Source organism: Hypoxylon trugodes (genome assembly GCF_022578975.1).
Source record: "Hypoxylon trugodes strain CBS 135444 unplaced genomic scaffold F4822scaffold_7, whole genome shotgun sequence".
Lineage (NCBI taxonomy): Eukaryota > Fungi > Ascomycota > Sordariomycetes > Xylariales > Hypoxylaceae > Hypoxylon > Hypoxylon trugodes.
The window spans coordinates 3,049,572-3,068,774 of record NW_026250022.1 but is presented as its reverse complement, the minus strand read 5'-3'; the positions used below and the strand labels follow the sequence as shown (position 1 = coordinate 3,068,774).

The following is a 19,203-nucleotide window of genomic DNA, read 5'->3' as shown; positions in this document are numbered from 1 at the left end:
TACCTGGCCAGATCTGGTCGCATAGGGTTGGTAAACAACAAGAATGCATGGAGGGGAATCTACGAGATCGGGACAAATATCAGAGAGAAAATGTGTTGTAGAGGTCTAGTTTGTTGTATCGGATGTTTTGCCGATACGATCGGGATATCGCCGGTATAAACCAAGCCGGGATGGGTGGCTGATGCCAAGACGGATGGATCCGATGTTGGTAATGGTACGTACCTCGTGAGACCTACACGGCCATTAAGGGGTCTGGGGTATGGGGAATAGGTAGAATTGAATAGTACCATCTAGATTGCGATAAGTGCAGTTTCCATGGTGAGTTAGAACACTAAGGACTAAGGGGATGGTGGTAAGATATATGTTTAGACTTAATATTTATTATATATGGGCATTGGCGCTCGAAAAAAGGTCAATAATGCGGCCCCTTTTATCCGTATATACCACGAACATTGAAAACCATGCCTGGCAAGATCAATAGCTTCGTATCCAGCCCACGTGCTGCCCTTGACAAGGCACTGACTGGATTCCTTGCTCTGCACCCAGCGCTGCGGTGGCATAAGGATCATAATGGTAACGTTCATGATGAATCTTATCTCACCAATAAACCCAAACTGACAAATGTGGCGTTCTAGTTATATATAGGGGCGACAAAGATAGGCAAGATCGCGTGACGGTATTAAGTGGAGGTATGTACTTAATGTGTCACTAGACATTAACCCCACGTATTAATGCAAACCATAGGAGGTTCTGGCCACGAGCCTGCTCACGCTGGCTATGTAGGCGAAAGGATGCTCGATGCAGCCGTATGCGGCGCAGTATTTGCATCCCCTAATGCTCTGCAAATCGAATCAGGGCTAAGGCTCATCCAATCTCCGCGTGGAGTTCTTATAATTGTAAAGAACTACACCGGAGACAAGCTAAACTTCACACTCGCAGCAGAACGCTTTCGCTTCGCGTCAGGGGTCCCGGTAAGGATCGTCGTCGTCGCTGACGATGTATCCATAAGCCGCACAAACTCTGCTTTGGTGGGGAGGAGAGGCCTCGCAGGAACGGTGTTGGCTCATAAAATTGCTGGAGCCGCCGCCCATGCCCGTCTGAGTTTAGACGAGGTAGCGGATGCAGTCGAATTTTCGCTTGCGAATATGGCTACTATCGGCGTAGGTTTAGACTCCTGCAGCTTACCAGGTCAAAGTCACCAGTCTCGGTTGGAACCAGATGAGATAGAACTCGGGATCGGAATCCACAATGAGCCCGGTAGCAAACGCCTAAAGCCTCAACCTACGTTAGAGGCGTTGGTGGGAGATATGCTGCGCAACATACTGGACGCTAATGATGAAGAAAGGGGTTATCTTAAGGAGCCGCCGTGCGCGGCCGACCACGATATTGTCTTGTTGGTAAACAACCTCGGCGGCTTATCGATGCTTGAAATGGTAGTGATAACTGGTGAAGTAGTATCTCAACTAGATACCAATTACCGCCTCAAGCCAATTAGATTGTTTACAGGTACATTTTTATCCGCGTTAAATGGGCCTGGTTTTAGCATCACTATTTTGGTTTTGCCAAAGAACGAATTAATTTCGCCGAAAATCATAGAATGGTTGGACGCCCCCACAGACGCCTTAGGATGGACGAGCAGCATCTCGTCGGAGACTTGGCGAATTTCTCCATGCCCCTCCGATGCTAGAAGTTCTGAACCAGCGGCTTTGGAGCCTTTAGAAAAATCTTACGACGTCCCAAATTTTGCTTGTAAGTCGCAATATACTCATATATCGTGAGGTTGGTTAACTCAATTGACAGGTGACGGCGTGCTCTTTACGAGTATCGTCAAATCTATCCATGCTTCACTAACAGAAGCCGAACCTGAGATAACGAGAATGGATACCATAATGGGCGACGGCGACTGCGGCACAACGCTCCTCGACGGTTCTAATGCTGTAGTGACGGCACTAGATGATGGAAGGGTGAAAGTAGACAGCATTTCCCAAGGCATGATGGAAGTGGCTAATGCAATATCTCGTCATATGGGCGGCACATCTGGAGCTCTGTATGCTGTGTTCTTTACAGCTCTTGCATCCGCTATTTGTGCCGAGCACGGGAGGCACACCATGGTCACAGCCACCGACCTCGCTCAAGCTGCGAAAACGGCTTTGGGTAAGTTGAAACAAGTTACTGCGGCAAGGGAAGGGGATAGGACCATGATGGATGCGCTTATCCCGTTTGTGGAGACCCTAGAGGTAGCATTTTTAGACGATAAAGCACCTCTAGAGGCTTTTGGGCATGCAGTAGCGGTGGCGAATGTTGGATGTGAAAGTACGAGCAAATTGAAGCCTCGATTTGGCCGTAGCACTTACGTTTTGGCGGAGGGCGTAAATGATGCAACCCAGGATATTCCGGATCCTGGCGCTTGTGGGGTGGTCGCAATTGTTACCGGAGTCTTCGAGGCATTGAAGGTTCATTACAGTAGTTAAATTCCTCGCATAATATTAATTGAATTAATCCTTGTAGTGATGAATTCCTTAGGGGCCTGGATAAGTTATGATTTCTCCAGAAGGGCCGGTATTCATGCTCAAAATCCAATCTAAGTCAAACCAGGCGCTCATATCACCAAGTTCTGAGTAGAATGAAGTTGGTTCGAGCTCATAATGATTCCTATCCCCATTTTCAAGATATTGGTCGACCATAGGCATCGACGGCGCGGCGTCATAGACTTGTCCACCCCGTTGGAGACGTTGTGTTTCCAAGTTCTGGGTACCATCAGTACCCGGAATCCCAACTGGAACTGTGCTAGACTCGCCCTCCCCAGCTTTCCAAACATGGATAGTCATATGGACCAATCGATCGAACTTCTCTACAGCATCAGCCGCCACACTCCACGTTTTACCAAGAAATGTGAGCAGCGTCGTGCAAGCGGAAGTGTGGCGCATGAAGTTTTCCAACGAAGTCTCGTCCTTAATTTGAGGTTGGGCCCACAAACAGTAGACGAATGTAATGCCGCTAACAAATACGGTATGTGCTGTTAGCCAACTATTGGTGAGCTTTGAAAATCTATGGAGGTCAGAGTATATCATGATAGTTTTCACTGCACTATGATAGCAAATCTTCCACGAGTCAAGCGTAGGCTGAGGAATTGCCGGGGATGGTCTATGAAGAAGCATCAAGTTATGATGGTACTTCAGCTCGAGGCTTCGTATGGTGATATCCGCAGAGCTGCGGCGTGAGCGCCATTTTAGATGGGTAAAGACTTCGTCAATAATAAAGTCGCAACTAGCGTGGGCCTCTTTTTGCCATCGTACTAGGTCCGTCGGCCAAGGAAAGCGTTCGGGGAGGTTAACAACGCGATGCAGCATCAGTTTGATTTCTGCGACAATACGGTCAAGGCGAAATGAATAATGAGCGGCCGAGTACTGGGATCCACCGATTCGTGGCCTTTTGGGGCCGTTATCTCCAGAAATGTCAGTCGCTGGACTCACCGGTCCTCTATTTTGCCCGGTTGAACATTTGTATGAGACAGTCCCCTCTCCCGGGAATTCGACATCTATAGCTTCATCTCGAAGAGTTAACGGCCGACCTAGTACAACAGACAAATTCCTTTCGATGGAATAAGTAGACCAAAATATCGCGCTTCTAATATTTTTTCGGTGGATTATTCGCCTGTACTCTTCTGGTGACATGCCGGGTACGGTCTCCACCCAGCGTCTCTGAAATCCCAAGTCTAGGCAGCTAGCAATAATATTCGAGTTTAAAAACCACGCGTTAGGGCCATTCTCAAAATAGAAACTTGAGAGTGTGAGTAATAGCATAATCTGCAACCCTTCAATGGAATCGTGTAATGGTAAGCCCAAACTGGCAATACGGGCCTGCGCTGTTGCGAGATACCTCTCAGATGAGAAGTTCGCAGACAGTCGCGTCTCCAAAATACGCGCGCCAAGTGCAATTATGAGAAATATTTGGACAGAATACATGGGGGACATGGCAGACTCTATTTCAGAAAGCTGCGGCATTTGTTGGGGATTAAGCGCCGGTGATTGCTTAGTGTAAAGAATCTCGAAGCGGTCAGAGACCGCATCTTCATCTAAGAATGGATGTAATGGATGATGTGTTTCGAAGTACGCATCAACGAAATGCTGTAGATCCACCTCTGAAGTCCAGTTCAGAGGGAAAGGCTGAGCTTGTGGGGCTCCTTGCGATCCAACGCCTTCAGACGACACCCAACTAGTTGCCAAGCCTTGAGACTGGGGTATCGCTGAGAATATCAAGCGAGCAAATGGGACGCCTGATGATGGGCCTAGATATTTCGATTCTCTGGAATTGGCCAGAGAGAGTAGCCCAACTTCATGGGCGAGAGGTTCACTAGGGCCAATTTGCGTTGAAGCTGATGGACTGGCAGTAGTACCACTAGACGGGGAAAGGCCTTGGTGGTGATTATCATATGAACCCTGTACCCCTTGGTCGGCACCTGAGTTTTCATGGTCGATATTGAATTCACCCGAATGTCCGGGTTTACAAGTCTCCGATGCTAGTACAGCATAGGATCCCGTCGTATCGATTGTGGGTTTGCCGACGGCTGGCAACTTTGCGAACTCATCAGGGGCTACGCGACGCAAGGTATCTTCAAGCAGCCGCAAACGTGCCTCGGTATAATTGATATGGCTATATAGGTAATCAGTACTCTGGATGTTTTTTAAAAGACCCTTCTCTGGCACACGTGGGTCTGTACCTAACGACATCTGGATTATTGCTAAGGTGGGTACGGACGCAGACTTGTCCAACCCTGGTGCAATTTCCACATGACGGCATGCCATCGTCGCAACGAATCTTCTGTCTACGGCATCGGGCACAGCTCGTACCCTTCTTCCGGCCCCCTGTCTGCGTCGTTGGTTGTTGAGCAACACCGGGCTCAGCGACCGGATCTCCGTCACCGGCTTGTGAGCCGACGGTCAGATCCATATAGGTCGTATTCTGTGAATCAATAGAATCGTATACCGGCCATGCCCGTTAGGTGAATGATGTCGCGCGACAGAAAGGGAAGTGGACGAAAGCCGACCCTCACTTCTTATATAAAGCTAATTAGTTAGTGGCAGACTCGGCTTATGCCCGATCCCCACATTGTGATGAAAGAAACGCACCGATGCTACCATCCACCGGCACCTGGCCGCAGGGACTATTTATTAGCGTTTGCAAGTACGCTATGACTATGGCAATAGCGGCCTAATTGAGCCATTTGTAGAGGATGACTATGGCAAAGAATTCCGATTTTTTGTCTATTTAGATGGCACCTTTTACGCCAAGTCGAGCTGTCAGGCTTAGCGATCAATAGCGTGAGTGTTTGCGTATTAATGAAGAACAATCAGGTTTTTTTTTTTGTTGAAATGGCTTCTCAGACAAGATACTATGTCAAACCGAACGATGCTGCCGCATTTGCGAAAGCATTGCTTGTCAAGTCTGGCTTGAGCGATGATGATGCTACGCTTATGGCCAATTGCCTCGTCTTGGCTGATACTCGCGGAGTGGTGGGTTGTAATATATTCACGTCATTTATTCAACTTGATCAACTTATACCATTATAGGATACCCACGGATTAGCCAGGCTTGAGCAGTATCTGGAACGAGTAACCAAAGGGCTAGTTAATGCTAAGCCGGATATCGAGATCCTGGAGAAGACCCCGGTAGCGGCGCACGTAGATGGCGATAATGGATTCGGGTTCGTTGTCGCCTCAAAGGCCATGGAAGATGCCATTAGACGTGCACAGACATATGGAATTGGAATAGTGACCGCCGAACATTCCAACCACTTCGGGATGGGCGCGACGTACGTCCTCCAAGCTCTCGATGCCGGTATGATCTCGCTGGTCTTTACAAATTCGGCTAAGCAGATGCCTCCGTTTGGAGGGAAAGAGACGCTCTTGGGTATTTCTCCATTTGCTGCTGGGGCGCCTAGTAAGAATGAAGTGCCTTACATTCTCGATATGGCCCCGTCTGTAGTAGCAAAAGGCAAAATTCGACGAGCCGCTCGAAGAGGTGAGAAGATTCCTATCGGATGGGCCTACGATAAAGACGGAAACCCGACCGAAGACCCAAATGTTGCCTTAAATGGATCAATGGCACCCATAGGAGGTCCCAAAGGATCCGGCATCGCAATATTAATGGACATTATGTCTGGCGTCTTATCAGGGGCTGCCTTCGGTGGAGAAGTCGGTGATCAATACAAAGAAGCACGGCCTCAGAATGTGGGACATTGCTTCATCGCAATCAAGCCAGATGTTTTTATGTCGTCGGAAGGTTTTCGCGCAAGGATGGACACTTTGGTGCAGCGCGTACATGGAGTGACGCCCGCAGCAGGTTTCAAGGAGGTATTATTCCCTGGTGAGCCTGAACATCGGCTTTCGATTGAGCGATCATCTCAAGGATTGCCTTTCGTCGATGCTGAGAAGGCTATGTTTGACAAATTAGCAGAGAAGTATGGTGTTTCCAGTTTGGTGTATTCATCAACGCCATTGGTTTAACATTAGGTCAATAAAAAGGCCCATGAGAAATTCATTTCAATCGGAGATAAATGTGATGAAGATGAAGAAACGCATGGTTTTCTCTCTGTAGGGAGATTACTAGATGGCTTGGGCGGGGTCTTGATGACATAATAGCTACAGATATAAACATATTATCCTTTTCATACATAACCTTTCTAATATATGTTCATATACCGTGTATCTATATAGAGTAGATTATATCCTAATATCCAGTATCCAGTATCAACAAGATGCCTTCCCATTGAGTGGCTCAAATTCAATCTAAGAAGTAGATAGTGGTTGTACTTTACTAGGTAGGAGGAATTAATATCATAAGTAGGTACTTTGCCTGAGAGCTATGTAGTTCTAATGTTCATAGCAGATTGTGGTACAGGTATTCAGGGGAATGGTGGAACCCCAATAATATAACCCTAACCCTGCTTCCATTGATTCTAAGCTTAGAAGATCCAAACGGTAGTACTTTTAGAATACCGTTATGTCTGTCTATTTTCCTCTGTATGTCTTAAACGCCTCCTTAACTGTTACTCCATTCCTAATGGCGTTGGCGCATTTCTCATCGGCTCCCACTATGTCTGGAATAACCTCAAGGACTTTTTCGACCAAGTCTGCTGGCACACATACAACACCATTTAGGTCGGCAATAATGTAGTCGGATGGATTGATAGTAGCTTCCTGTATTGTAGACTGCAGTTTAATTGGGACGTTGATTTCGGAAGCAAAGCATACGGAATTACCCGCTGTTGTTCCTGTCCCTTTACTAAACACCTAATTCTAGTCAGTTGAAGATGATAGGTACCGGCTGTTGATAACTCGCAACTTACAGGGAACTCGAGGTCCCTATGCTCTTGCAGATCCCGTAGAAATCCATCAATGATCACACCAGCGGCGCCAAGATACTTTGCCCTCAATGACATGAGGCCACCATAACATGCATTGATGTGGGGCGTAGGCTGCGAAATGAACACAACCGCACCCTTTGGAATTTGGTCGATCTAGATTATCGAACCCTTATGATTAGAATATTGGGCCAGGAATAGATCGGATTGAACTCACATAGTTCCCCTCAACTTTAGGGGCTTGCTTGTCAGCCTTCGGAGCAAATTTCACAGTGAACACAGGCCCAACAATCTTGGTCGTTTCTGCTCGAAAGCTTGGCGAGTACATCACGAGTCCCTCAAGAAAACCGCCGTGAACATGTCCGAGCCTGGATAAGCCGTCCGAGACCTTTTGGTTGGTGTAATTAGCATCTTCCAATCCTGGACCTTGCCAATTATCACCAATGCATGGTACGTACATCACAGCTAGACCATTTTTGTAACCTCTCCACAATGGACTGAGTTGCTGAATCCATGGTACGTTTTCGGATACGTTGTATTATTAAGTAGACAGAAAATTCGGAGATTATTGATTTTAGTACTGTTTTCTGACCTATCCAGCTGCTGGTAGAATGACAAGCTTTTGCTATATATCTAGTGATATTGCCCTTAGGTAAAGCCGGATCGGTACCGAGCCGGGCTACATACGATACATCGGTGCCGACATGAAATATATCACAATCCTATAATTTATTGTTGTACATAGAAATTCTCTTAGCAGGTTAGATGTTTATACTTTTCCAGCAGACCCTAAAACTTCTCTCATAACCCGTTCGATAGATTGAGCATAGACCTCAACCCCACGCATTTTAAGAATGGTTAGCTCTAGTTTCCCAGCGTTTTGAGCAACGAAATCCGTGTATTCATCCCGAACTGTCCGATTTAAATTGACCTTTAACATGCCATATTTCCTGGTCTCTCGAAATAGCTCATCTGACACCTCATGGGTCCCGTGGAGCACTAGAGGTATTTGCGGAATAGCACGATGAACATCCATTAAGCTGTAATGCATCGTCAGTAGTTTGCCCGTAGTCTCGCGGTTCTCCTAAAACTTACAGTGGAAATCTCCATGAAGCTTCTGGACCACCGGGGCCATATTTTCCATGTATGTTTCCAAATGCAGGTGCCAGGAACTGAACCCCCGTTCTTTCCACGAATTCTTTTGCCAGATCTGGTTGGGTTAATATTGTATCCATATCGACTGTCGGTAAGCCGTCTTCACCCCCCTCAATGCGGCCCATTTCCGCTTCGATGACGATACCTTTCGCATTGGCAATCTGGACAATTTCCCTACACTTTCTTATGTTTTCCTCGGGCTCAAGAGTAGAGGCATCAATCATAATTGAGTCGAAAGGTAAATCAAGAGCAATTTTAATGTCTTCTGGCTCAATACAGTGGTCCAAATGAACAGCTATAGGAACGCTGGCTGCGTGTGCTGCCCCTACGACATAGCTGACGAAGTGTGGCCCCTGAAACTTGATCGTCCAGGGGAATATCTGAATGATGGCCGGCGACCCGCACTTCTCCGCCGCTCTGATCACAGCGATCACACCATCATCATTATAACTATCATATAATTAGTTGTTGGTCCAGAATGCGTGATTTTAAGTCCTACCAGTTATAAGCCCCAACACTGTAGCCCCCCTTGGACGCATCGTCAAGGATTTGAAATGTTCTGTTATTTTGCGGGAAGGAAGCCATTGTGAAACTATTGAATGAGACGATCGTTCCAATCAACTCTCATACTCCAACCGTTTTCGATTCGATACTTATTGACGATTGACGAAGTTGTTTTCAAACCAACATACTCCAATCTACGGATCATTGCCGGTTAGCTATGGGGTGACATTGTTGGTGTGTATTTCGGATGTAACCTAATTGGGAAAGGAGGTCGGGCAAAAGCCGTAGAAATCCATCGCGGGAGCCCCAGTTTTAAACATCTCCCCATACTCCGAGCTATGGGTGGCAAACGTAAAATAATGCAACTATACGAGAAGTTTAGGAAGTTCATGGCTGGATGTCTAACTCAAGAGCATCCAAATACCTCTATCTGGGTACTTATATAAGTTGCATAACTTAGGGTGTACATAAAACTACTGCATCCTCTTCATTATATTAAATGAACTGGCCAATCAAACTTCGAATTGAGTCTTTAGATATGCTCTTTATGGAATGTGCTACAAGTTTAGCCAATTAGCTTCAACTTTGAGTTGTACGAAGTCTCTTAGCAGATACGCTCTACCTTGGGCGCTCAGTAGGTACCTAGGTAGTCATTGAAGGTGACAATGGCATTGAGATTTTTCTACGATTTTCACATAATCGCGGGTCATTAAATGTTGAGCCAAATTATAGAGCCATTGCAATTGAGGCTTCCGAGAACCAGCCATCATGTATTCATAACTATGAAAAGACATAGAAAGCAGTTATTGCACATTGACGTTTAGAATTGAAAAAAAGCACGGACTATCCCATGGTTTGCCGTGCTAAACCCATTGCCTGCCGTACGCTGAGAAGAGAAACCAAGTCGAAGCTGTATTCATATAGTCTCCAAGCCTAAACCAATTCCTCACTTATCAGAGACATGTTGGATCTCGGCGTGTTCGACATCGGCGTCAAGTCTGTAAGAGTTGAATGTTAGTTACAAGTTCGTAGCACGTCGGATATTAGTTCGACTGACTTTTCTTCACTTGAAGGAGAAGACTTCTCATAGGCGTATTTCCTCATCTCGTACCACCTATGTTCAAAGAGACGATCCATGCTTTCCAATGTGCGCCCACTAGTCTCCGGTACCATAATGAAGCAATACACCAAGGCGATCAGACACCAGGCTGCAAAGAATATGAATGCGCCCCATTTGTCCATAGAGGATAGCAGAGCCGGCGTGGCTTTCGTGATGGCGAAGAGGAATAGCCAATGGAAACACTGCGAAAGGGCACCACCAAACGAACGGATTCTGTTTGGCCAGAGTTCCGCACCGAATAGGTATGGCAAACTGTATAGACCTATATTCCATTGTTAGCATACGAAGTACAGCTCCAAAATGGTAATGACTCACCAACAGCCCATCCAAGAGCGTGGATATAAATTGCCGCGATCGCAGCGGCATCGGCGTGTGAGTTGTTAAGCTTACCGCTACCAGTTACGTTTAAAAACGCGCCTAGGTATATATGGCAGAACATCTGAATAGTGATACCGATGAATAGCGATTTTCGGCGTCCGATCGCGTCAACGAAGAATAGAGAAGCGAGAATACAACAGAAGAGCTTGACGAAAGCATAAAGGCCGGACGAGTAGATCTTAGCGTCGTCGTTCTTCAATCCAATATAGCCGAAGATTGTCGGCAGATAGTTGGTGATCGAATTGGCGCCGGACATTTGAGCAAGGATATACGCGACAATCGTTAATTGGACACGGCGTAGATTCGACCTGACAAAGAATGTTTCCCGGAGTGTCGACAGTAGAGTTTCTTGTCCGTACTCGCTGAGCTCGCGCTGGATCGGAGTGTTGATGCTATCGAACTCAGCTAATAGGTGAGGGCTGTCCATATCGAAACCACGAATTCGGGCAAGTACATTAATGGCTTCATCAGTACGGCCTTTTAGACAGAGCCATCGCGGCGATTCATCGACGAGGAAGGATAGTCCGATAGCAATGGCCGGGATGAAAGTTTGTACAAAGAACGGTGTTTGCCATTGGAGATTCTTGCTGATCGGGATATTGGTGTTGGCACCATATACCACGAAAATTCCAATCATCTGGCTACTAAGCATGGCGATGTTGAACCAAAGTGTCATAAGACCTCTCGTTACTCGAGGTGCGATTTCGACAATTGACATGGGACCGGTCACTGTGAGTGCCCCAATTCCAAGGCCAGAGACTAGACGCCCGACGTAAAGGGCAGCGAGAGAACCGTATGAGAATGTCGAGATGAGCGTGCCGATAGCTACGATAGTTATGTAGATCCGAAGAGACCACCGGCGGCCAACGCGATCGTTAATAAGGAAGGATAGAAGAGCCCCGAGGCCAGCCGTCAGGTTGACGAAGGAAACAATGTTCGAAACAGCATCTGGGTTTCCGGTTGGTGTGATCCCGAATTCCCTTTGAAAACTCTTCAACTGCGTGACTGCAGAAGTAGAGCCTTCATCCCAGCCTAATAATCGGATTTAGCAGGTATGAATTGCGTATGGAAAGGGGGATTTCTTACCTCTGGGACTCCCGGCAAGGGCATAGACAAAGACAGTCAAAAACAGTCTCCTATTGTAAATGCCCGGGGGCGAGGCTTTGATTGCGTGCCAATACTTAACGAAAGGTGAGTTTGAAACACCCATTTTGACTTGTTTGTTGAAGTATCAGGGAGCTTGAGCGCAAAGTCTGGGGTATTCCTTAAAGTTCTCACCACCATGGCGAGGCTTCCATATTTGTATGGATAGGTTGATCGGCGGCCAGGGATGCCACATAAGCTAGACTTAAGAAGAGAATAGGGGAGGACTGGGGAGAGGCTCTGGGGTCCGGGGTGTGCGGAGAGCGCGGGGGAGGCTAATTGCTTAGAGTCGTATGTTTCGTGAAGCTTTCGTGTATCGGACCCATTCCGATGGAACTCATCAACACTATGAAGCTGAAGCTGAAAGGAAGGAGACTAGTAACCTAGGTATAGACATAACCAAGATACATCTGCCGAAATCTATCAGATGCAGTACTAGATGGTTCTATTATTGGTCAAATGTCAATGCTTTGGAGTAGGGATCATGGAGAGATTGGAGATTTCAGGGCCTCGGCCTGGTGACGAAGTTCGGAGAGATGCCGATGGAGTACAACGTCCGAGCGCCAAAATATCGGCATCTTCTCCGATCACCAACAAAGGTCTGACCCGTCAATCTTTACCTAAGCTAGTCTCCCACTACGGAGCAGCTCCGATGGCCATATTCTCAATTTACCTCGAGCTAGAGACCAATGCTTGGAAACACCATAGCGAAAATTAAATCACCTGGCTCGGCATGCACCGGCTTACACCTTCGGGCAATGTCCAGAGGTTCACGATGAAAGTAGTGTTGGCATCGATGTATATGAAGGTGTAGTGAATGCATCATTTTCGTCAAATAATTTGTTTCGTGAATTTAATTATATTATTGCATCAAGGATCGTCTTCTGCCATTAATCCAGAGATAAGAAAAACACTTACATCCATTTGCAATCACACCATTATCCATCATGCGTGTAGGAATTATTAAGGGGAACGGCATCGGCCCGGAAATCACCGCAGCCACACAGCGCGTTCTCGAAGCAACCGGATTACCATTTGAATGGGAGGATATTCCAATTGCCGGGGTGGCCATACAAGCTCATGACCACCCTCTCCCGCCAGAGACGGTGCAACGATTGCGCGCCGCAAAGTACAACATCAAAGCACCCCTCATCGTCAACAAACTTGAAGGCCGCATCACATGCGTCCAACCGGATGGGTCCGAATTAACATACCCGTCGCTTAATAATGCGATCCGGCGTGAGCTAGGCTTATTTGTCAATCCGCGGCCGATAAGAGGCTTCCCGGGAGTCTCCGGTCGCCATGAGAGTCTTGACATTGTGGTCATGCGCGAGGTTACAGAGGATGTATATATCGGACATGAGCATAAGATCGGCGACGATATCGCCGCGGAGGCCATCAAACTAACTACGCGTGCCGCTGCTCTGAAGGTAGCGAAATACTCATTTGAGTATGCTAGGAGATTGGGACGCAAGCGCGTGACTTGCCTGCACAAGGCAAATGTGCTGAATTACACCGACGGTCTCTTCCTACGCTGCTTCCAGGAGACGAGTCGGGACTATCCGGAGATCCAGAGCGACGACATGATGATTGATGCGGCGTGCTACACGATTGTACGTGATCCGAAGCGCTTCGATGTCATCGTCACAGCAAACCAGTATGGTGATATCTTCTCCGACTTGGCAGCCGGCCTGGCAGGGTCGCTTGGTTTAGCACCGGGGGCAAATATCGGCGACGGTGTTTGTGTTTTCGAGGCTAGTCACGGTGCTGCCCCGGATATTGCAGGGAAGGGTATCGCGAACCCACTAGCTCTGGTTTTGAGCGGCGCGGAACTTCTAGACGAGACCGGGAACCACAAAGAAGCTACCGCCGTTCGGGAAGCGGTCCGAAAAGTGATTGAGGCCAAGACGAGTTTGACTCCGGACTTGGGCGGAAGCGGAACGACAGATTCCTTGGCTGCTGTGGTGTCTGAAGAGGTTAAGAAGATACTCGCATAGATCTTAAGAAAAATATGTAGATATACCGGAAATTATGATCGCGTAAATAAAACCATCGTAGCACACAGTTTATGGTCGCTGCTTTTAATTCAAATGTAACATTGGTGTATATAGATTGAAGAGCCGAACAAAACCCATGTCCATTCCGGCCCCTGAATATCCCTTCCTCTATCATCTACCTATAAGCGTTAAGATAGCAGTGCTGCGCCGTACGCTGATACGTGCTCAAGCCCGTAGGACTTCAGCTGAACATTTATCTTGGTCCCCGCAGGACATTCTCAACGAGATCAAGATTCTAAAAAGCTACCAACTTCAATATTTCCGCCACCTACGTCAATAAGTCTCACGATGCATGCATGTCTCATACTCCTCCGGGCCGCGCCTTTTTTGGCCTCTACATCCTATGTTACATACACGGTCGCTGAAGACCTGTACCTCCGTCCATTTGGCAATTTCAGACCCGACCTGCGGGAACAGGCAAACCAGATCATACCAGCCTATCGCGACCGCTGGTTCCCACCATCACTAGCTGTCATTTTCACCTTATACCCCTTAGGTATCGGCACAGCCATCACCAACCTAGTCATCCGAAAAGGAAGCCTAGACCTCACCGGGGCATCCGGCTCAAACCAGCGTGTGGCAGCCGGCCTCTACATTGCCGGCGCCGTGTTCAGCGCCCTACATTTCGCATTTGGACCCCGCGACTTGGCCATTGTGAAGCGTATTGATGAGAAGGATAAAGACAACGCCAAGGGTATGGCGGATTGGGTTAGCATGAACCGCATTAGGGGTCTCGTCGCCGATTTCCCAAGTTGGTTATGCTATTTTGCTGGGTTTATGTACGCCATGTCATGAAGCTGAATGGTTTTGGTGTCTGATTGGTTCAAAGGAAGGAAGGGTATATATGGCAAGAATAACCAAGTTCTTTCACGTACGACCATACGATCCGGAAAACTCGGGATCCCGTCCGCTCTCCCATAGATAAGCCAGATCCCCGGTGTTGTACGTTCTTCTTGTAATTTTTTGCTCCTCTTTATCATCATCGAATGCTTTTGCTTTGGCAATTGTATTGTGAACGGGGGGTCTTTTTATGTGGTCTAGTCGCGATATCTTAATGTGGCCTTTCTCGGCCTGAGAATCTTATTGCTAACAACCACGAGGAATGAGATTATGTCTACAGCTAATTTCACCTACTAAATGCCTAAACATTCAATAACAACTCGATAAAGCGCACGGAAAGAATTAGATTTGACTACAGTTTCCTCGCAAACTCCTTAGCCCTATCACCAAAGCCCACCATACAAATGGTTGCCCAGGAAGCTACCCCTATCCGTGGAACGACGCCACGGAATAGTCCTTGCGGTCCTGATTCCTTTACTATATGCTTAAAAGTTGATACCATCGTCGGAGACGCGGGTCTTGTCGGGTCAGCCTTTAATGATTGCATTTCAACCCTGAGCACCTAGGAGGCAGTTAGTGTGATACTTCGTCAATGAAGGCAAAGGTCTGTTCGACGTACCTCGAAGGGTTGATTCCAGCAACTAAGAGCACCGCCAATAGTAGATGCCGCCACCTTTTCTCCTATTCCAAGCTTTTGCTCCTTCGACTTCCCAGTAACTGATCTAATCCAACCTTCAGCCATCCTAGAGATGCCAATACGGGATGACCACCCTGTAATCTGGCGAAGGGCAACCGCATTGACGCCTTTATTGACACCCCTAATGCCTTTTGTTCTTATAATATTGAAGAACGTAGCCATAGTTCTGGGTACCTGCTGACCGCCCTGCATATTCTTCGCTCTTGTCACTTCGACAGTTTTCATACATGTTGTCATACCTGCATCCGGGTGAGTTAGAAGACTTCATGAGAACACTCAAATGAACTAACCCATGGTCAAGTAAGCTTGAGCAGCTCCACCGGCGGTGCCTCCAAGGAATCCTGCTACTGTTTTCGATACGTCGAATTGCGTTCTGGCATAATATTCTACTTCCGTGGAAGTTAGAATCAAGATAGCACCTTTAGTGGACGCCTCAATTAACGCCTAGACACGTTCAAAGAGGTATTAGGAACCTAGTCTCTAGATTATAACCACGGACTTACCCATGGCATTAGCCCTTGGTAAAACCCAAAAAGGCCACCTCGCCGCCACGTTTTTCGGATAGCATCCCGAAGACTATCTTCTCTATGCGCGGCAACCTTTTAACAATTAGCAAGATTATAGAAAAGTAAGCAGACCTTTTATGTCACTCACGTGGGTTTTCACTACCTCCATCGGCTGTCCAAGAGTGCTAACTTTTCCAGATGTCAGCAACCCGACGGGCTCTACTAAGAGGATACCAGAGTTTGGGATGTTACCTTGGAAAATATTCATTGCCGCGCCCACTACTAAATTCCTCCATGGCGTGGATTTCCGTTTGACTTCAGGGCCGTGGTATTCTAGGTTTTTGTTGAGTAATTGTGCCATATTCGCAATAGTCAATCTCCCATTCAATCGGCGAATCTGAAATCTCGATAATACGATTGAATGAGAAGATTCGCTATTCGATACCGAGCGTAATTTGAATTTGAGAATGATTAATTGTTTCTTCTTCTATGAGGTGTTGAAGTTGCTGTTTGTTAGGTGCTGACTAGTGCATCGGCATCTATCCGACCAACCTACGGTCGACTCTTTCGGATCTATCCGATGGCCCCTTAACCACAGACTAGGTTTCGCATCGTATCCGATGGCAAATCTGTCATAGGATCTGCTCATAATTTCTTGTCCAATTAGTTACCTAGTATTAGAAATACAAACCCATGTTTATGAAAGACGCCGCTCGTGTTTTGTGTTGAGTTTCGTGCCCTCTTGAGTGACTCCTTAACACGAAGCACATTTTCACTATGCTGGCTCGGAAAGCGCAACTTCATCTCACCTTGGGTCATCGGGCGCCCGGCCTTAGGTGCAGGGGCTTGGCCACTGCTTCCAGCGCGTCATTACGAGCGCCATTAAGCCGTTACGAGCCGGATCAGTTCCAAGACTATGGGGTTTTCGTAGACAGAGTCGCCGAATATCGAAAAGTGTTAGAACCTCCCCTTACCGCGGTAGCTATGGTACCATTGACATATAAATTAGAATCCAACATCCCCTCACGTATGCAGAGAAAGTTCTCCTCGCGCATACCGATGAGTTTGACACACCCACATACCGACGTCGAGAGTCGCAGCTCAAGTTGAGGCCAAGGCGTATCGCATGTCAAGATGCCACGGCACAGATGTCTCTTATCCAGTTTATCTCAGCTGGGTTGGAATCAACAGCTGTGCCGACAACGATTCACTGTGATCACCTCATCGTTGGCCGAAACGGCAAGGAAGAAGACTTGCCTAATGCCCTCGATGCCCATAGTGAAGTATATGACTTCATGTCAAGCGCATGTAAGAAGTACAATATGGGCTTCTGGAAACCCGGCGCGGGGATTATCCATCAAATTGTACTTGAAAACTACGCCTATCCTGGTGGTATGATGGTCGGCACTGATTCTCATACACCGAATGCTGGCGGTATGGGCATGATCGCTATTGGCGTTGGCGGTGCAGATGCAGTGGACGTCATGGCTGGGCTCCCTTTTGAGTTGACAGCGCCTAGTATCATCGGCGTGAAGTTGACGGGCGAGTTATCAGGTTGGGCAAGTCCTAAAGGTGTGTTTGAGCTACCTTGATGGTGGTATATGGAGTATCTTGACGGGAAGGAGACTAATCTGCGATCCTAGATGTTATTAATAAGCTAGCGGGCCTACTGACCGTTAAGGGAGCGACTGGATCGATCGTTGAGTTCTTCGGTCCAGGAACGCAGACTTTACCCCTTACCGGAATGTCCACAATTACGAATATGGGAGCCGAGACTGGCGCGACAACGTCGATATTTCCATACTCACCGGCTATGTCAAAATATCTCGAAGCAACACGCCGGCCAGAACTCTCCAGGGCAGCGCAAGCGGTAGCAGGTGAAATGTGCGCCGATGAAGGCGCTGAATATGATCAAGTCATTGAAATAGACTTGTCTGCACTCGAGCCACATATTAATGGTCCCTTCACACCGGATTTAGCAACGCCTGTTTCAAAATTTGCCGATGCAGTAACCCAAGAAGAGTGGCCGTCGAAACTAACAGCCGGGCTGATTGGCTCTTGTACCAATTCATCATTCGAAGACATGAATAGGGCGGCAAGTGTAGCACAACAGGCCATGGACGCAGGATTAACACCGAAGATGCCGCTCCTAGTTTCCCCTGGCAGTGAACAAGTCCGGTCGACATTGGAAAAATCTAAGACTATGGAAGTATTTGAGAAACTTCAAAGTACAATTTTGACGAATGCTTGTGGACCATGTTGTGGGTCTTGGGACCGTCAGGATATGAAAAAGGTGAGGGAGCGAAAAGAAGTGACAGTCTTAGGAGTCAATTGCTAACGTTAAAGATTATAGGGGACTAAGAATTCTATTATCACCTCATATAATCGGAACTTTACCGGGAGACTGGACTCCAATCCAGCTACACATATCTTTCTGTCTTCTCCTGAGGTGGTCATGGCCAAGATCTTCTCCGACGACCTCGCATTCGATCCAACCAAGGATAGTCTTACAACGCCAACTGGAGAAGAGTTCATTTTCAACCCTCCGAATAGTGCCGAGTTACCTCGAAACGGATTTGAAAATGTCGACCATGTGTACACTCCTCCCCCTACGAGTGGTCGCGAACATGTAGAAGTTCAAATATCGCCTTCTTCTAATCGACTTCAGTTGCTAAAGCCGTTCAAACCGTGGAGCGGAAACGACTACGAGAATTGCTTGATCCTTATTAAAGTAAAGGGGAAATGCACCACCGACCATATCACTCCCGCCGGACCCTGGTTCCGCTATCGCGGACATTTAGGGAACATCTCTAACAACACTCTCATCGGCGCTGTAAATGCCGATAACGGAAAGACTAACGCTGTGCGCAACTTGTTAACGGGTGAAGAAGGTGGCGTACCTGATACAGCGCGGTCATATCAAGAAGCGGGCCAACCGTGGGTGGTCATCGGTGATCACAATTACGGCGAGGGATCATCAAGGGAACACGCAGCTCTGCAGCCACGATACCTTGGTGGTGCTGCTATCATCGCGAAAAGTTTTGCGCGGATACACGAGACTAACCTCAAGAAACAGGGTATTTTGGCCTTGAAATTCGTGGATGAAGCGGACCATGATCGGATCCAACCATCGGACCGTATTAGCATAGTTGGACTGACAGGATTGACCCCGGGACGGAACCTAAAACTACGTGTAACACCGTCCAGCGAGGGTGCGGACGGTATGTGGGAAACTGAGGTATCTCATACCTATTCGACGGAGCAGGTTGAATACTTCAAGGCCGGAAGCGCTTTGAATTTGATGATGTTGCGTAAAAAGGGTGAAGAAGCTGCTGCTATATAAAAAAAGTGAATTCCATGTCAATATATTGTATATAAAGTCTAAATGATACATACATCTTCAAATTCAGACTTAATCGTAGTATATCGGTACTTTAACC

At 47.3% G+C, this 19,203-nt stretch overlaps 10 protein-coding genes across 10 annotated transcripts; 5 read left to right on the top strand and 5 right to left on the bottom strand.

The window, feature by feature from the left end:
• Positions 1–461: 461 nt before the first annotated feature.
• On the top strand, positions 462–2,471 carry F4822DRAFT_431894 (dihydroxyacetone kinase Dak1; the record flags this gene model as incomplete). The annotated part of the gene is made up of 4 exons (XM_051461546.1): positions 462–573; positions 636–689; positions 745–1,749; positions 1,801–2,471. The coding sequence occupies 4 exons, from the start codon at positions 462–464 to the stop codon at positions 2,469–2,471; spliced, it is 1,842 nt and encodes a 613-aa protein (XP_051312800.1).
• F4822DRAFT_332373 (uncharacterized protein) lies at positions 2,257–5,369 on the bottom strand. The gene is made up of 3 exons (XM_051455675.1): positions 5,130–5,369; positions 4,721–5,066; positions 2,257–4,653 (listed from the first exon to the last, which is right to left on the bottom strand). The coding sequence occupies exons 2-3, from the start codon at positions 4,948–4,950 to the stop codon at positions 2,520–2,522; spliced, it is 2,364 nt and encodes a 787-aa protein (XP_051312799.1). The 5' UTR covers positions 4,951–5,066; positions 5,130–5,369; the 3' UTR covers positions 2,257–2,519.
• A 319-nt stretch (positions 5,370–5,688) lies between these two features.
• On the top strand, positions 5,689–6,619 carry F4822DRAFT_411902 (Malate/L-lactate dehydrogenase). Its single transcript, XM_051458906.1, has one exon. The coding sequence runs from the start codon at positions 5,727–5,729 to the stop codon at positions 6,504–6,506; it is 780 nt and encodes a 259-aa protein (XP_051312798.1). The 5' UTR covers positions 5,689–5,726; the 3' UTR covers positions 6,507–6,619.
• Positions 6,620–6,843: 224 nt separating this feature from the next.
• F4822DRAFT_332357 (ribonuclease E inhibitor RraA/Dimethylmenaquinone methyltransferase) lies at positions 6,844–7,955 on the bottom strand. The gene is made up of 4 exons (XM_051455674.1): positions 7,822–7,955; positions 7,581–7,751; positions 7,349–7,519; positions 6,844–7,292 (listed from the first exon to the last, which is right to left on the bottom strand). The coding sequence occupies exons 1-4, from the start codon at positions 7,876–7,878 to the stop codon at positions 7,011–7,013; spliced, it is 681 nt and encodes a 226-aa protein (XP_051312797.1). The 5' UTR covers positions 7,879–7,955; the 3' UTR covers positions 6,844–7,010.
• A 177-nt stretch (positions 7,956–8,132) lies between these two features.
• Positions 8,133–9,103, bottom strand: F4822DRAFT_438063 (aldolase; the record flags this gene model as incomplete). Its single annotated transcript, XM_051462471.1, has 3 exons — positions 8,133–8,403; positions 8,459–8,968; positions 9,018–9,103. The coding sequence occupies 3 exons, from the start codon at positions 9,101–9,103 to the stop codon at positions 8,133–8,135; spliced, it is 867 nt and encodes a 288-aa protein (XP_051312796.1).
• A 661-nt stretch (positions 9,104–9,764) lies between these two features.
• On the bottom strand, positions 9,765–11,796 carry F4822DRAFT_411899 (general substrate transporter). The gene is made up of 4 exons (XM_051458905.1): positions 11,607–11,796; positions 10,458–11,552; positions 10,080–10,404; positions 9,765–10,020 (listed from the first exon to the last, which is right to left on the bottom strand). The coding sequence occupies exons 1-4, from the start codon at positions 11,728–11,730 to the stop codon at positions 9,969–9,971; spliced, it is 1,596 nt and encodes a 531-aa protein (XP_051312795.1). The 5' UTR covers positions 11,731–11,796; the 3' UTR covers positions 9,765–9,968.
• A 616-nt stretch (positions 11,797–12,412) lies between these two features.
• Positions 12,413–13,688, top strand: F4822DRAFT_411897 (isocitrate/isopropylmalate dehydrogenase). The gene has a single exon (XM_051458904.1). The coding sequence runs from the start codon at positions 12,611–12,613 to the stop codon at positions 13,658–13,660; it is 1,050 nt and encodes a 349-aa protein (XP_051312794.1). The 5' UTR covers positions 12,413–12,610; the 3' UTR covers positions 13,661–13,688.
• A 240-nt stretch (positions 13,689–13,928) lies between these two features.
• F4822DRAFT_411896 (uncharacterized protein) lies at positions 13,929–14,632 on the top strand. The gene has a single exon (XM_051458903.1). The coding sequence runs from the start codon at positions 14,009–14,011 to the stop codon at positions 14,513–14,515; it is 507 nt and encodes a 168-aa protein (XP_051312793.1). The 5' UTR covers positions 13,929–14,008; the 3' UTR covers positions 14,516–14,632.
• Positions 14,633–14,912: 280 nt separating this feature from the next.
• On the bottom strand, positions 14,913–16,124 carry F4822DRAFT_431886 (mitochondrial carrier; the record flags this gene model as incomplete). The annotated part of the gene is made up of 5 exons (XM_051461545.1): positions 14,913–15,122; positions 15,180–15,496; positions 15,548–15,701; positions 15,761–15,856; positions 15,912–16,124. The coding sequence occupies 5 exons, from the start codon at positions 16,122–16,124 to the stop codon at positions 14,913–14,915; spliced, it is 990 nt and encodes a 329-aa protein (XP_051312792.1).
• A 416-nt stretch (positions 16,125–16,540) lies between these two features.
• Positions 16,541–19,106, top strand: F4822DRAFT_438060 (putative aconitase; the record flags this gene model as incomplete). Its single annotated transcript, XM_051462470.1, has 4 exons — positions 16,541–16,719; positions 16,773–17,335; positions 17,407–18,056; positions 18,117–19,106. 4 exons carry the CDS (start codon positions 16,541–16,543, stop codon positions 19,104–19,106), a joined length of 2,382 nt encoding a protein of 793 aa, XP_051312791.1.
• Positions 19,107–19,203: the final 97 nt, after the last annotated feature.

What these genes read in the sequence shown, in the direction of transcription:
- F4822DRAFT_332373 (XM_051455675.1), bottom strand. Translation starts at nt 4,950, where the DNA reads ATGGATCTGACCGTCGGCTCACAAGCCGGTGACGGAGATCCGGTCGCT. An exon ending in AATAATCCAGATGTCGTTAG is followed by an intron (nt 4,654 to 4,720) that starts GTACAGACCCAC and finishes TTACCTATATAG; the next exon opens with CCATATCAATTATACCGAGG.
- F4822DRAFT_411902 (XM_051458906.1), top strand. Translation starts at nt 5,727, where the DNA reads ATGGAAGATGCCATTAGACGTGCACAGACATATGGAATTGGAATAGTG.
- F4822DRAFT_332357 (XM_051455674.1), bottom strand. Translation starts at nt 7,878, where the DNA reads ATGGATTCAGCAACTCAGTCCATTGTGGAGAGGTTACAAAAATGGTCT. An exon ending in CTAAAGTTGAGGGGAACTAT is followed by an intron (nt 7,520 to 7,580) that starts GTGAGTTCAATC and finishes TCGATAATCTAG; the next exon opens with ATCGACCAAATTCCAAAGGG. An exon ending in ATAGGGACCTCGAGTTCCCT is followed by an intron (nt 7,293 to 7,348) that starts GTAAGTTGCGAG and finishes GACTAGAATTAG; the next exon opens with GTGTTTAGTAAAGGGACAGG.
- F4822DRAFT_411899 (XM_051458905.1), bottom strand. Translation starts at nt 11,730, where the DNA reads ATGGGTGTTTCAAACTCACCTTTCGTTAAGTATTGGCACGCAATCAAA. An exon ending in CCTTGCCGGGAGTCCCAGAG is followed by an intron (nt 11,553 to 11,606) that starts GTAAGAAATCCC and finishes TCCGATTATTAG; the next exon opens with GCTGGGATGAAGGCTCTACT. An exon ending in CGCTCTTGGATGGGCTGTTG is followed by an intron (nt 10,405 to 10,457) that starts GTGAGTCATTAC and finishes AATGGAATATAG; the next exon opens with GTCTATACAGTTTGCCATAC.
- F4822DRAFT_411897 (XM_051458904.1), top strand. Translation starts at nt 12,611, where the DNA reads ATGCGTGTAGGAATTATTAAGGGGAACGGCATCGGCCCGGAAATCACC.
- F4822DRAFT_411896 (XM_051458903.1), top strand. Translation starts at nt 14,009, where the DNA reads ATGCATGCATGTCTCATACTCCTCCGGGCCGCGCCTTTTTTGGCCTCT.